This window comes from Nanorana parkeri, unplaced genomic scaffold (assembly GCF_000935625.1).
Source record: "Nanorana parkeri isolate BGI_ZX_2015 unplaced genomic scaffold, ASM93562v1 scaffold748, whole genome shotgun sequence".
Lineage (NCBI taxonomy): Eukaryota > Metazoa > Chordata > Amphibia > Anura > Dicroglossidae > Nanorana > Nanorana parkeri.
The window spans coordinates 589,787-604,225 of NW_017307016.1; the positions used below are offsets into that span (position 1 = coordinate 589,787).

General features: G+C 49.0%; 1 protein-coding gene across 1 annotated transcript in view; it reads right to left on the minus strand.

Annotated features, from left to right (window-relative positions):
* Window positions 1-14,439, minus strand: part of WBP11 (WW domain binding protein 11) — a 16,736-nt gene that overhangs the window by 663 nt on the left and 1,634 nt on the right. The window contains exons 3-12 of the mRNA XM_018564388.1: window positions 13,434-13,465; window positions 12,400-12,493; window positions 10,929-11,109; window positions 10,491-10,641; window positions 9,374-9,572; window positions 6,835-7,035; window positions 6,362-6,466; window positions 2,530-2,820; window positions 1,896-2,069; window positions 4-260 (exon numbers count right to left, since the gene is read on the minus strand). Coding sequence (XP_018419890.1) covers window positions 4-260; window positions 1,896-2,069; window positions 2,530-2,820; window positions 6,362-6,466; window positions 6,835-7,035; window positions 9,374-9,572; window positions 10,491-10,641; window positions 10,929-11,109; window positions 12,400-12,493; window positions 13,434-13,465 — 1,685 coding nt within the window. The remainder of the gene's footprint in view (window positions 1-3; window positions 261-1,895; window positions 2,070-2,529; window positions 2,821-6,361; window positions 6,467-6,834; window positions 7,036-9,373; window positions 9,573-10,490; window positions 10,642-10,928; window positions 11,110-12,399; window positions 12,494-13,433; window positions 13,466-14,439) is intronic.

The following is a 14,439-nucleotide window of genomic DNA, read 5'->3' on the forward strand; positions in this document are numbered from 1 at the left end:
GACGCGGAGGGCGGTGGGTACGAAGCGCGTGACCTCGGCTTTGGGGTTGGTGATCTGGGGTTTGGCGCTGATGGTGGCGGTGGCCTTCTTCTCGATGGTGGCCCCGCTTTCGTCCGATTTGGGTCTCTGTATCAAGCTGGGCGGCGCGCTCAGCACGCCTGGGTTGGCCATCTGGGTCGGCGGGTACATGCCGGGGGGAGCGGTGCCAGGAGGAGGAACCATCGGGGGACGCATCATGGGCCGAGGAGGAGGTGGCATGCCTGCAGGAATGAACGGGACGGAGAGATATTACTACAAAGACACAATTCTTACCGGATCCCCCCCAAAGCACACTCCCCGACGGCAAGGTTCCCCGGGGGCCGCTGCCGAAACTCGCTCTCTGTAGATAGCGTATTTGCCCGGCGTATAAGACGACCCCCCTACTTTTTGTGTTAAAATATAGGTTTTGGGCTATACTATATACCAGTGGTGGCGAACCTTGGCACTCCAGCTGTTTTGGAACTACAAGTCCCATGAGGCATTGCAAGGCTCTGACAGCCACAGACATAACTCCCAGAGGCAGACGCATGTTGGGATTTGTAGTTTTGGCACAGCTGGAGCGCCAAGGTTCGCCACCACTGCTATATACTATATTTTGGGAGTATAGCCCAAAATAATGTTTAAACGCACCCACTAACATCCATGGCGGTATTCCCGAGTGTGGCTCCTGGTTAATTTTCAGTACCATAAGCGGTAACCCCCCCCGAGTCACACTCGGGATTACGGTCTTTTACCTTGTCCACGATCCCCGCTGCGTCTTCCCCGTCTTCCGCCGAGCCAATCACGGCAGGCTATGTATTCATTAGTACAAAGCCTGTCGCGATTGGCCGTGCACAGAGAAGTGTTCAGCAGAACCCCTACAGCTGGAAAATGGCGGGAGTGACAATGAGACTGTCACAGGTCGGCTCAGTAGATCGGGAGGTGAGGGAACGCATACCGGCGCTCGCTCACTTCTCGATCTATCCGTGCAGAGAGCTGTGACTGTCACTCACGGCTCCGCGCAGGGATTCCTCCCCGATCCTCCAGCGCTGATTGGCAGAATGGACGGGGGAGGGGGCTTTGTTTGAAATATTTCAGTGACATTGAACTCGGGAGTTAAAAGGAGAAATATGTACATTTTAGGTAGTTAGGGCATTGACATCTCCCCCCTCCATCTTGCGACAATGGCGCTTCCAGGTGTTCGCTACTCCCATGATGCAGTGCTTGGGCAACCAATGCCCAAAAGTCTCTTCTACACTTGGATTAGGGTTAATTGCATATGTATCCAAAGCAGCTCTTCCTTATAGGAGAATTATGAGGTGAGTGAAAATAACTCCTCCTCATAGTTCGAGCCGACGTGTGACAATGAGACTGTCACAGGTCGGCTCAATAGATCGGGAAGTGAGCGAACACATACCGGCGCTTGCTCACCTCCCTGCAGAGAGCGGTGACTGACACTCACGGCTCCTTGCAGGGATTCCCCCTCCCCCCTCCCGGCTCCGATCCTCTAGCGCTGACTGGAGGAACGGACAGTGGAGGGCATAGCTGGCTCTGCCTCTAGATAGGCGGAGCCAGCTGTCACTCACGCAGCTGGGCGGATCTCGACAGGAACGCCGGGATCCGTCCCGGCTGCGGCGGTCTCAGTATACCGCGAGCTGAAGCTCGCGGTAGAGTGAGCTTTGGGTCGCTAGAATATATCCTCCCGTGACCCTTAGGAGAACTATGGGGAAAACCACTGGCCTCATAGTTCTCCTTTAATAAACAATGCTACAGGCAGCCTGACATTCTATACAGCCGCAGACTAGCAGATGATGGCGGACCACCTATGCACATCACGGCTCAATATCATCCGACATGAAATAAGTACAGAAAGTTACCTGGAGGTGTTGGTGGGGGCAGGCGGGGTGGTGGTCCACGCGGAGGAGGACCTGGCGGTAAGCCTGGAGGTGGACCTGGAGGAGGGCCAGGAGGTCGGCCCGGTGGAGGCCCAGGTGGTAACAGACGTGGGGGTGGGCCGCGAAGACCCGGTGGCCTCAGGAATGGAGGCGCCCCTAAAACACAAGCATGGTGTTAAGTAGAAAATTCAAACAACGAGCAAAAACTGTGAAGGATAAAGCTCCCATAAGAGATGATATACTCATGCAATTCATTTCCCTTCCGGGTCAGCCCTTCACTACTCATATTCATCCGGTTCAGCTATGGAACAATACACAAATGACCCCCTTTCCATATCCATATGCTATACTGCCATTCATTTAGAATGGCGACATTACTCCCACCCCACCCCGATGCATTTGGTGGCTACATAGAAGTTAGACTGTGAAGGAGTTTGGAGTAACACATTTGGTATGAGAGGAAAACGGAAGCCTTACAAAGCAGTACACCCGACTCTACCTTGCCTAACATCCTCCTTCACAGAATTACATTCGACTAAGTGCAGTACAGGTACTCTTTAAAAAAAGAGGAGAGACCTGTGACCTGTTCTGACCATTAACAGGCCAAACGCATTACCTGGAGGTGGCCCGGGCGGCATCCCTGTAGGTGGTCCAGGAGGACGAAGTGGCGGTGGGCCGAGAGGAGGGGGTCCTGTCATTATGGATGGCGGCATCTGCAGCGGCGGGGGCGGGACGGTAACAGGCGGCGGCGCTGACACCTGCGTGGAGGTGGAGCCGGATTCTGTGCGCTCCCCTTTTGAATCCTCGGTCTGCTGCTCATTCTCCGGCTCCGACTCGTCGTCGGACGACGAGGGAGATGAATAGTCTTCAGCTTCGTGTTCATCGTCCTCCTCCGTCACCTCCTGACCTGCGGATTGACATAATTATTATACAGGGTTTTATGGCGCCAACAGTTTGCGCAGCGCTGTACAATGTAAGGAAGACATTACAATCACAATACAATTCAAGACAAAATGGTAAGGAGGGCCCCGCCCCTGAGGGCTTACAATCTAAAAAGGGAGGGGCCAGTGATACATGAGGAGGGAGCTGTGTGGGGATGAATTGTTTGAGAACATAATGAGGTTTGGTTGTTATTTGGGAGTCATGAAACTCTATGTATATCCACCAGAAGTACTTACTGCATAAGAATACTTATTGCACTCCAAGAATAACTGGGAAGAAGATCCCAGTCATGTGACCTGTCAAAGTGGCGTAACTGGATTTTCTCCAATGGGCCATAAAAAGCAAGCCTGCAGAGCTGAACAGGAGCATCGCAAAGAGCCCGCCAAAACATATCGAAAATGGCACTTTTGGCATAATGCTGAAAAGTGCAATTTTCCTGCCGATACAGCGCCGCATGCCTGCTTTCTCTCCTCCCCGCTGGGACATAGAGCAGCGTCCAGCGGGGAGGAAAGAAACTGTGACAGCGGGTCCGAGCGCTGTGAGAGGAGAGAGCTGTGAGCGGCCGTCGTCTCCTCCCACACCGCTCAGCCGCCTATCACAGTCCGGCAGAGCGGTGTGGGGGCGGAAACGGGCCGCGCTGTCACAGGAGGCTGAGCTCTCCTCCCGCACCTCTCGCTCAGCCTCCTGTGACAGCGTGTCAGGATGGAGAGCGGGTACAAGCAGAAGGCGATCAGTGATTGCTGAGTGTTTGTAGATAATTGGAGGACAGAGTATGGTTACTATATCCTCAATTATGAATGAATGGGAAGTGATCTACATCCCCTCCTACATCACTTCCTGTCCATTCAGTTTCTTGTGAGAACATCTCTTTGCCACGCTATTGTTTAAATTGAGCAAGTGTTTGAACAAGACCAGTTGTGTTGCCCTTTAGGATGGAAGTGGTGTATTTGTATCTATTGTAAACCACTTGCTGAGAAAATATACATCTTCAGCTGTTGCCATTGTTTAAAAGGAGCTCTAGTCCAGTAATGGAGCTTTATAGCAACTGTGATAACAAACACATACCCTGTTTCCCCGAAGACCTAGCACTCTTTTTTAAGAGTCGTGTAATATAAGACATACCCTGAAAATAAGACCTGGTTTGGTGGTGGCATGTGAGGGGGAACTTGAAGAGCAGGAGAGATGGTATCAGCCTGCAGGGACCTACTGTATTAAGGGGATGACAGGGGACTCCCTCCGGCCAGCGCAGTGACAGGGAGCACTCCAGTACCAGACTTCACCAACTGCTGTCCCCCCGAAGGCACTGCTTAATGTAATGGTACTGTAATGTGTAACGGTAAATGGTACCGTACTTTACCGCGCTGTCCACTGTCTGATGTCCCCACTGCTGCACCGCTGTCCCTGATGGCAAAGGAAGCCGGTGCTGTAGAAAGCCAGGCTGCGGCGGCGGAGGGACCACAGCCGCATTAGCCGATACTTCCTCTCTATAGCGCCAGTTACTGTGACAGGCGGAGCGATACCAGATAACTTTGGATTGTTGTACATTTTGTTGCACATTCAAAAGAAAAAATAAGACATCCCCTGAAAATAAGACCTAGTGTGTTTTTTTGGGCAAAAAAAATATAAGACACTGTCTTATTTTCGGGGAAACACTGTAGCTGACCAGTGGCATTTATGGTGCCAAGCTGCCATCTAGAGTTTGCAGGCGGAAATGCTTCTCTCTTAGAAATTTATGAAGGAACAAAATTGGGAAGGGCTACAAACTTTCCGAAATTAAAGGGTTATTAATGTAAAGGGTTTATTCATTTTCCAAGATTAAAGGCTTGCAGCAAAAGCTGAAAGGAGGACTCCACCATGGGACAACACTAAAGCTTCACTAAGAGAGAGACTGCCAAGGTCAGGAACCCTTTTTCTTGAGAAGGCTTGATGCCTGGGTTCCCGTGCACTAGGGAAATCGTGAACCAGCTGTAATGGAAGCCAAGTGACTTTTACTGGATCCCTATTGCATACAGACTATTGCCAATGTTCATTTCCTGAGATACATACGGAGTGCTACATATATGCATACATACACACATGTGCTATCTACATGTGTGTCTGTATGCATATTTGTAGCACTCCGTATGTGTTTTTTATACTAGAGGTGCACTGAAATGGAAATGTTAAAACGGAAACAAAAAGAATCGTCAGGCCCAGACCGAAAATGTTTTTATTTATTAATTCATTTTTTATTAAATATTGTTAACATTACTTTTAGGGGCTTCGGGGAAATATTGGGGGTCTAAACAGACTCCTGAAATTTCGCTTTTAAAATAGAAAAAGAGATTTAGGACACAAAGTCCTCAATCTCTCTTTCTGTGTCCCCTGTTATCAATGAGCAGGAATCCTCTATACTGAGTGTTCCTGTTCATTCATAACATGAGGATCGAGTATGTTTACTATAACTACAACTATGAATGAACAGGAAGTGATGTAGATCACTCCCATTCATTCATAATTGAGGATATAGTAAACATACCATGTCCTCAATTATGTACACACACTCAGCGATCACTGATCACCCGCTCTCCTCTCTGACACGCTGTCACAGGAGGCTGAACGAGCGGTGCGGGGAGGAGAACTCAGCCTCCTGTGGCAGCGCGGGCTGTCTCCGCCCCCACACTGCTTTGCTGGACTGCGACAGGAGGCTGATTGGTGTGGGAGGAGAGACGCCAGCCGCTCACAGCGCTCTCCTCCCGCAGCGCTCGGCCGGCTGTCACACTTTCTCTCCTCCTCCCCGCTGGGACACAGAGCAGCGCCCAGCGTGGAGGAAAGAAATCAGGGATGCGCCGATCGGCAGGAAAATGGCACTTTCGGCATTATGCCAAAAGTGCCATTTTCGGCCGATATGTTTCGGCGGCCGATATATCGGTGCATCCCTACTTTATACTTTTTATATACATAGTTACATAGTATTTGGGGTTGAATAAAGACATACGTCCATCAAGTCCAACCCATATAGGTCCACGCATCATCTCATTCTTAGAATACTGGTATCCCTGGATATTACGGTCCCTCAAGAAATTGTCCAAACGTTTCTTGAACAAATCTACACTCTTGGCTGAGATGACGGCCGATGGCAGCGAGTTCCAGACCTTAACCGCTCTTACTGTAAAGAACCCTCTTTGCCCATTGTGCTGGAATTTTTTCTCCACCAACTTTAGGTGGTGGCCTCTAGTCTTTGTAATGGAGTTAATCTCAAACAGTTTGTTGCCAATGTTGCCGTCACCATTGAACATCTTGTACATGAAAACCATATCCCCCCCTTAATCTCCTTACTTCCAGCGTAAACACGTTTAAGGTCAGAAGCCTCGTCTCATTGCTCTGGTACACATAGTCTGATATACAATAGTCTTGTTTAGTAAAAGCACATTAAGTACATCACTGGGTTCTTTTTCTTGGGTATACTGCAAGAAAACGGACAAGCAGCTAAAAACAAAATCAAAAGAAAGAGCAGGGTGACCTACCCGCCATACGCAACATCATGGCCTGAAGTGGCGTAATGTCCTTCACTGGCTTCTTCTTCTTCTTATGAGATTTCTCTGAAGAGTCAGAAAAGCGGACGTTGATCCCTGAGGAGACGAAAACGAGAGTTCAAACTACTACAGAGACAAGGCGATATCTCCATCTGAAGAATATTATTATAATACAGGATTTATAGAGCGCCAATAGTTTGCGCAGCGCTTTACAATATAAGGAAGACATTACAATCACAATACTATTCAAGACAAGATGGTAAGGAGGGCCCCGCCCCTGAGGGCTTACAATCTAGAAGGGAGGGGGAAGTGATACATGAGGAGGTCGCTGTGTGGGGATGAATTGTTTGAGAACGTGATGGTTGAGCGGTTAGGTTGAGGTGGGATCGGCTTCCCTGAAGAGATGAGTCAGTGTGGGAGATAGACGGACAGGTTGGGATATAAGATGACCGGGTCCCTCTCACCTCCTTGCTGTTCATTGCCGCCTTTCCTCTCCGCGTCTCGCTGTGCGTACTCCCCCCCGTCACTGTCCCGGCCATCGGACTGAATGCTGTCGCTATCATCATCGCTGCTTCCATCCTCCTCCTCGTCCTTATCCTGCTCCATTTCATTGGGGTTGCCCTCGTCTTCGCTGGAACTAGAGAGGTCGTGGTGACCTCGGTCACCTGCAAGGAACATATAAAAAGGATGAAGAAGGGCGGGGTAGCCAGAGAGAAATCACAAGTATAGGAAAATGTATAAGAAACATTATTTGGAGAAAGAAACATATACGCAAAGCTAAAATGTATTACCGTATTTGCCGGCGTATAAGACAGGTTTTGAGACCCAAAAACAATCGCCTGAAAATCTGGGGGGGTCGTCTTATACGCCGGGTATACTGTATGTAGCTTCGGCTACATACAGTATACGGCGCTGAGCCAATCACGGCGGGCTTTGTATTAGCTCGGGGTTACCGCTTATGGTACTGAAAATTAACCCCGAGCCACACTCGGGAATACCGCCATGGAGGTTAGTGGGCGCATTTAAACATTATTTTGGGCTCTACTCGTCTTATACGACCAGTACAGCCCAAAACCTATATTTTTACACAAAAAGTAGGGGGTCGTCTTCTACGCCCAGTCGCCATATACGCCGGCAAATACGGTACATTTCAGGATCCATGAAGGGGAATGTTTTCTAACAGCATTTCACTTGCCCTTTTTAGGGGGCTGGTAGCCTCGTCATCATAAAAAACAGCTACAAAAAAAAAAAAAGAAATCTGCTTACCCCCTCAACACTCCAGCGATGTGCCCGGCTTCCTCCTCTGTCCAGCACCAGAGGTCCCCTTCACAAAGAACGCTTGTTACATTCTGACCATTTCCTGTGACCTTAGCCTATCTTTTACATCCCCCCTTATGCCAGGGGTTGCATCATCAAGCAGGCCAGGGTCATAGTACTCCAGGACTAAGCTGCGCTCACACGGCATTACATGAGCGTCACTTTCTCTTTCAGAAAGCTTCCGTGAGAAAGAAAAAAGATTGGCTTTTGAAGGGCGCTTTTTGCAGATATTTTCAGAGAATGCCTTAACCTCTTGCCGTCCGCCCGTAGTAGAAAAACGGACGGACGGCACTGCACGTCACATATAAAAAAAAGGGAAAAAGGGGAAACCCCCCCAAAATGTTTAACTCCCCCACCCCCACGTTTACGCGCCTATAAACGTAAATACGCGTCCGGTGCCCCAGCGCGCAAACATTACAATTGCGCTACACATGTTACATATCGCCGCGAACGTCGCAGTGAGAGCAATCATTTTAGGGCCATCAATCACTGATAACACTAAACTGATGAGCGGTAAAAGCTTTTAAAGCGTCGCCTATGGCCAATTTTGGGTATTATCGTTTTTTGAGGTTTCGCGCGCGCACGCAATTTTAAGGCTTGACATGTTTAGTGTCTTTTTACCCGACGTGACCCCGTCTTTTATATTTTACCAAAAAATTGGGTAATAATAAATGTTTTATCATTTAATATAGGGGAAACTGTTTTTTTTTTTAAATTTCGGTAATTTTTCCTTAATATATTAAAAAAATAAAACCCCCAGTGGTGAATAAATACCACCAAAAGAAAGCTCTATCTGTCCCCAAAAAAGGGTATAAAATTCATTTCAGTACAGCGCTGCATGACGGAATAAATGTCAGTTAAAGTACCGCAGCGCTGAATACTGAAAAATGGCCTGGATGGGAAGGGGGTTTAACACCGCGGATGTCAACTGGTTAAAGGAGGAGAACTAGGAGGGGAGTGATTTTCACTCATCCTCATAGTACGAGCCGACCTGTGATAATGAGACTATCACAAGTCGGCTCAATAGATCGGTAAGTGAGGGAACACATACCGTCGCTCGCTCACTTCTCGATCATGTCCCTGCAGAGAGCCGTGACTCACTCACGGCTCCCTGCAGATTTCCCCCCCCTCCCCGCTGCGATCCTCTAGCGATGAATGGAGGAACGGACGGGGGAGGGGGCGGGTACAGCTGGCTCTGCCTCTGGATAGGCAGAGCCAGCTGTCAATCACGCAGCTGGGTGGATCTCCACAGTAATGTCCCGGCTCCGGCGTCTCAGTATACAGCTCGCTATATACTGAGCTTTGGGTGACGGGAGGACGTTAGTTTGTGTCCTCCCATGACCCTTAGGAGAACTATGGGGAAAAACACTGACCCCATAGTTCTCCTTTAAGTCTCTCTATTGGGTCTATGTCCTCTAATGATGTCACTCCTGTGGCAATTCACATACTGAATAGAACCCCCGCCATCCTGGTGAGGCACATCAACATGAAACAGTACAGTTCGTTCAGGCTGAGAAAAGGTCATGTGACCACTTTAAACATCCAGTAGAACCTGACATTACTCGGAAGTCTGTTTCCGTTCGGAATGAGGTTATTTACAAAAAATAAAATAAAAAAACAATGCCCAGGGGGCGTATGAGGAGGTAATTTAAGTGATGGACCAACAAGTAAAACCGACGCCCTCACCTCTATCAGGGCTGTATCTCACATCATCGTCCTTCTTCCTCAAAATGTTGTCCAAAGCGAAGCCGACTTTACGCCCGTACATCTGCAGAACGTGGGGTGGGGGAGGACCCGGGGGCGGCCCAGGCGGTTTTCTGCCCGGTGGTAGGCGAGGGACGCCGTGTCCTGGTGGATAGGTCACAGATACGCCACGCCCCTGAGGCCTGAAAATATAAAAGTCTGTTTTCTAATTTTACCACATAAATGATTGGCCAGCTTCTCGACCAATCAGGAAGCCAGGCAGCAAGTCGTAACACGGCCCCCGGCTTCCCGATTGGCCGGCTCCATCCTCCTTCGTCACCAAGGTGACAAGGGAGCATGAAGCAGGCTCCATGGCCAATCAGAAAGACGGGCAGCATGTTACGACTTGCTGCCCGGCTTCCTAAAACCAGAAGTTCGGGTATTGGGCTAGGCATCGGAGCATTTGGGCGAGTACTCGCCCAAATACTTGGTATCGGCACCGATACCGATACTAGTATCTGTGCATCCCTTGTACAAATCTTCTTTCGTCTGTCATCCCGGTTCCACATTTTAATATGTATGTATGTATGTATGTATGTATGTATGTATGTATGTATGCAAAAGTCATTCAAACTGCATCATTTATGAGATCTGCTTGTCGTCTTTCCCAGAAGGCCTCGGTAAGGCAAGGATTACACCACCAGTGCCCAAACTGAGGGCCCCGTAAGGGGAGAGCTGATCAAAGTTTTTTTTTTTTTAAATGAATGCTGCAGTTTTAGTTACATTTAAATAATTTGTCAGAAAAGGGGGATTAGGATGACAAAGATTTGTCCAATTTGGGGTAGAAGGTGGTATGCTTTAAGTTATAGAGATGAGGAGAGAGGGTGGAATTCTGTAGACCAGCAGGGGAGAACTCATCTGACAACCCTGACTGGGCTTTCAGAGCAGCAGAGGTAGAGTTGTCAGTTCACTACAGGAATTTAGGAGCTCACAGGATTTCTGGCTGATCAATGGGTATAATTCTGTACTTGCAGAGTTTTTAAAGGGATAAAATAAGGGGAAAATGTATTGCACAGATTGCAGCTTGTGATCCAAAGACGACATTAAAAGTCTCATCTTACCCATAAGCAGAAGTCTTCTTCAGAATGGAGGGTGGCTGAGCCCCGGGCAGAGGAATGTCTTGGATGAGAATGTTAGAAGGGGCATGAGGAAGATCCGGCAGCGGAATACTCTCCACCTCCACATGCTGAGCGTTCTGCACGGACAGATAACAAGAATCACATTACTGGCCAGCAAATGCAGAGCCGATGTCCATGATGGTCACTAGCAATAGTGCAATGGGTGGAGTCTACAGAACTGCAAAAATGTCACCCTCTTTATTCTATGCAGCCATAAAGCCCAGATACACCATAGTATGCGTGTCATATCATCTAGCAGGTAGGAGATCCCATATATAGATATACACCGAGTGGCCGGATTATTATATACACCGAGTGGCCGGATTATTATATACACCGAGTGGCCGGATTATTATATACACCGAGTGGCCGGATTATTATATACACCGAGTGGCCGGATTATTATATAATACTCCAGCTCTATCTTGCGTAGCTCTTTGTACGTCTCGGGGTTCTCCTTCTCATACAGACGCAGGATCCGCTCGAAGGTCTCCCTCAGCTTCTTCCGCTTGTCTTTAAGGACTTTCTCATTGAGCTGCGGCTGCTGGACGGGATTGAACTCTGCGGAGTTTCAGTGGGACACACCACAATAAGAAACAATTTCCAATGCAAATTCTACAAACAAAAGTGAAGAAACAAATGCAAAGATGTAGCCATGCCACCAGGGTCACCTACATTGGGTACAGACAGTAGTTCCGTACTGGGCACGAGCACAGCAGGAGCTACCTGTAGACAACCTCAGTGCAGTGTCCATGGCTCTGTTCTGGACCTCAGCACTCACCCTGGACAAATCTCAGCTGCCAGCTCATGTCGCTGGTGGCATACCTCTGCTTGGTTTGAGGACTCCTACCCATCCGGTTTGGGGGGAGGGGGGTGATGCTTTCAGGTTGGCTGTACAGTGCCCCATTATTTCTAATAGTGGCCCTTGTATGCTACTCAAGCAATTCTGAAACCGCCACAGGACTTTTTCTTTGGCAACTTGTAGCCAGCAGCGAAACATACCGTATTTGCCGGCGTATAAGACGGGTTTTGAAACCTTAAAACATCCCCCGAAAATCGGGGGTCGTCTTATACGCCGGGTACATGCAGAAGGATACGGTATACTGTATGTAGCTTTGGCTACATACAGTACACCGCGCTGAGCCAATCACGGCAGGCTTTGTATTCATTAATACAAAGCCTGACTAAACATTATTTTGGGCTCTACTCGTCTTATACGACCAGTATAGCCCAAAACCTATATTTTAACACAAAAAGTGGGGGGTTGTCTTATACACCGGCAAATACGGTACATGCGATGATCAGCAGCTGTACCGGATGGCATGAGAAGGGACTGCAAATCCTAACTGTGCAGCCAACCCAATATGCTGCACGGACCCAAGATGCTGCCCGGGGTTCACTCCAGACAGATGGAAAGACTCAAATGAATGAAGTTCTGTATTCATTATATGAATCATTACATCATTAAAGCCCCACTCTGAGCAGAAACTGCTTTTCATCGGACTGGAGCTAATTTTTTACCTTCAGTCTGTGTACTGAAAACAAATCTTCTTCCTTGTTCTATAATCCTCACAGATAGAGTCAGCCATCAGCCCCACACTTCCTGTCCAGGGCACCAGACACCTATGCCTGCTGTATGTGCAGGAAACGAGCCTTAAAAGAGAACTATGGGGTAACCTTTTTATCTCATAGTTCTCTTAAGGGTCACAGGAGGACATATTCGAACGTCCTCCTGTGACCCAAAGCTCAGTATATAGCGAATTGTAACTGAATCTGATACAGGATTGCTGCTGTGCCATGGAGGTTTATGTGCCTCTCCGTGAACGGAAGGTCGCGGTTCCCTCAACTCACCCATTTCATCCAGTTTCTCCATGTCGCGGATGATCTGTTTGGGATCTTTCATCTTCAGCACAGCCGCCCTCACCATCATCCGCTGCTTCTTGTTCTAGAAAATAGATGTGAAAATTGGTTAACAAGCCCGCACTCCGGGATTAGTGTCTAGACACTGACCTGTAACAGGGTAATTCACACTCTAATTTCCAGGAGAGAGATTAAAGGAGAACTATGGGGTCAGTGTTTTTCCCCATAGTCCTCCCGTCACCCTAGGCTCAGTATACCGCGAGCTACATACTGAGACGCCGGAGCGGATCCCGACATCGATGTCGAGATCCGCCCAGCTGCGTGAGTGACAGCTGGCTCTGCCTATCTAGAGGCAGAGCCAGCTGTACCCGCCCCCTCCCCCGTCCGTTCCGCCAGTCAGCGCTGGCAGATCGGAGCGGGGAGGGGGGAATCCAGCCCCTCCCCTGTCACGGCAGAGAGCCGTGACAGGATCGAGAGGTGAGCGAACGCCGGTATGTGTTCGCTCACCTCCCGATCTACTGAGCCGAACTGTGACAGTCTCATTGTCACAGGTCGGCTGGAACTATGAGGTGAGTGAGAAGCCCCTCCCCCTCATCGTTCTCCTTTAAAGTGTTATTAAACCCTTAAAAAAAATCTAGCAGCAAACTTTATGCACTATCTTCCTAGTTGTCAACTATTCTTGCGCAGGCCGTCATTTCTGCAAACCAGGCATGCAATACTCTGCCTATAGAGTGGCTATGTTGCCTTTCAGGGTCCCCATGGACCCCCAGTGTGGTCACCCTTACATGAACGTTCCCGGCTGGCATTGCATTCTGTCATGCCAATGCTCTCTGCACCGGCAGCACCGAAGCCTGCGCCCCAAGCTACACCCCTTACTTCTCTATGCAGCACCGAAGCCTGCGCCCCAAGCTACACCCCTTACTTCTCTATGCAGCACCGAAGCCTGCGCCCCCCGCCAGCAGTGTAAAGTATATTGGAGATCGGCATTAACAGAAGACATAGAGATGATTAAAAGACTCACTCACCTTCTTCAGCTCCCTCTTCCTCGCCTCCTTCCCTGCAGAGAACAGCACAGAGCGCTCAGTAAAGAGGAAGATGAACATACGAGACAGAGAGAGAAATCTGCCGGAAGATCTCTCTCATTTAGGTTTAGTAAATCTAATTTAAATTTCAGAATCATATTCAATCTTTCTAAATCTGCCCCGTGGCCCTCGCCCGTGGGGCATGCACGTGGGGCAAGCCCGCAGTCTCGGATTACTTTGTATAGTTTTACATTCACTTGATCAATTATGTTCGGCCCTTTGGTGACCACCTCTGTGTTAGATTATCAACATACATCAATAGCTTAATAGCAGATGGACCTTCCTGGCTGGTTATCACAGACTGTAAGAGTGAAGCATCCGCATTATGTACCCGGGAAACTTTTGTTTTTATGACACTTTTTGCCGCACGTGTGCTGTGCGCACCCAACACACCCAATTATCAATGACTATGTTAAAGAATGATTTGCAGAAGGTGAACCAAACCCGGGTCTGACCAGGCGCAGGTGTGCACATCGAGCTGAGTCTCTCTGTTCAGCATCTGTGTTGACGGTGCCAGGAGAAGCTCGCCCTGCTTAGCAGAGGGAAGGAGGCAGCCGGCTGGCCAGAAGGGCACTCGCCAGAGGCAGTGAGCATCTCTTTGTTATTTTGTGTCTGCACTTCTCTCCCCAACCCCTGGCCATGACTTCCTAATTGTGGGGGAGAGAAGAGATACAATGAGCTGCTATCTTGCTGTATTGTTTCTTGCACGGTGACAGCGCACTGGGAGTGGGCCGTCACTGTGCAACATGCCCCAAACAAACGTCCCCGGGGGACTTTGTTTATTATTGTTTACTCATCGACTCACTTGTTATCTCTCGTCTTGACTATTGCAACTCCCTCCTCATTGGCCGACCTCTGCACAGACTCCTCCCCCCTGCAGTCTATCATGAATGCAGCTGCCAGACTCATCCACCTAACCAACCGCTCAGTGTCTGCAGCCTCCCTCTGC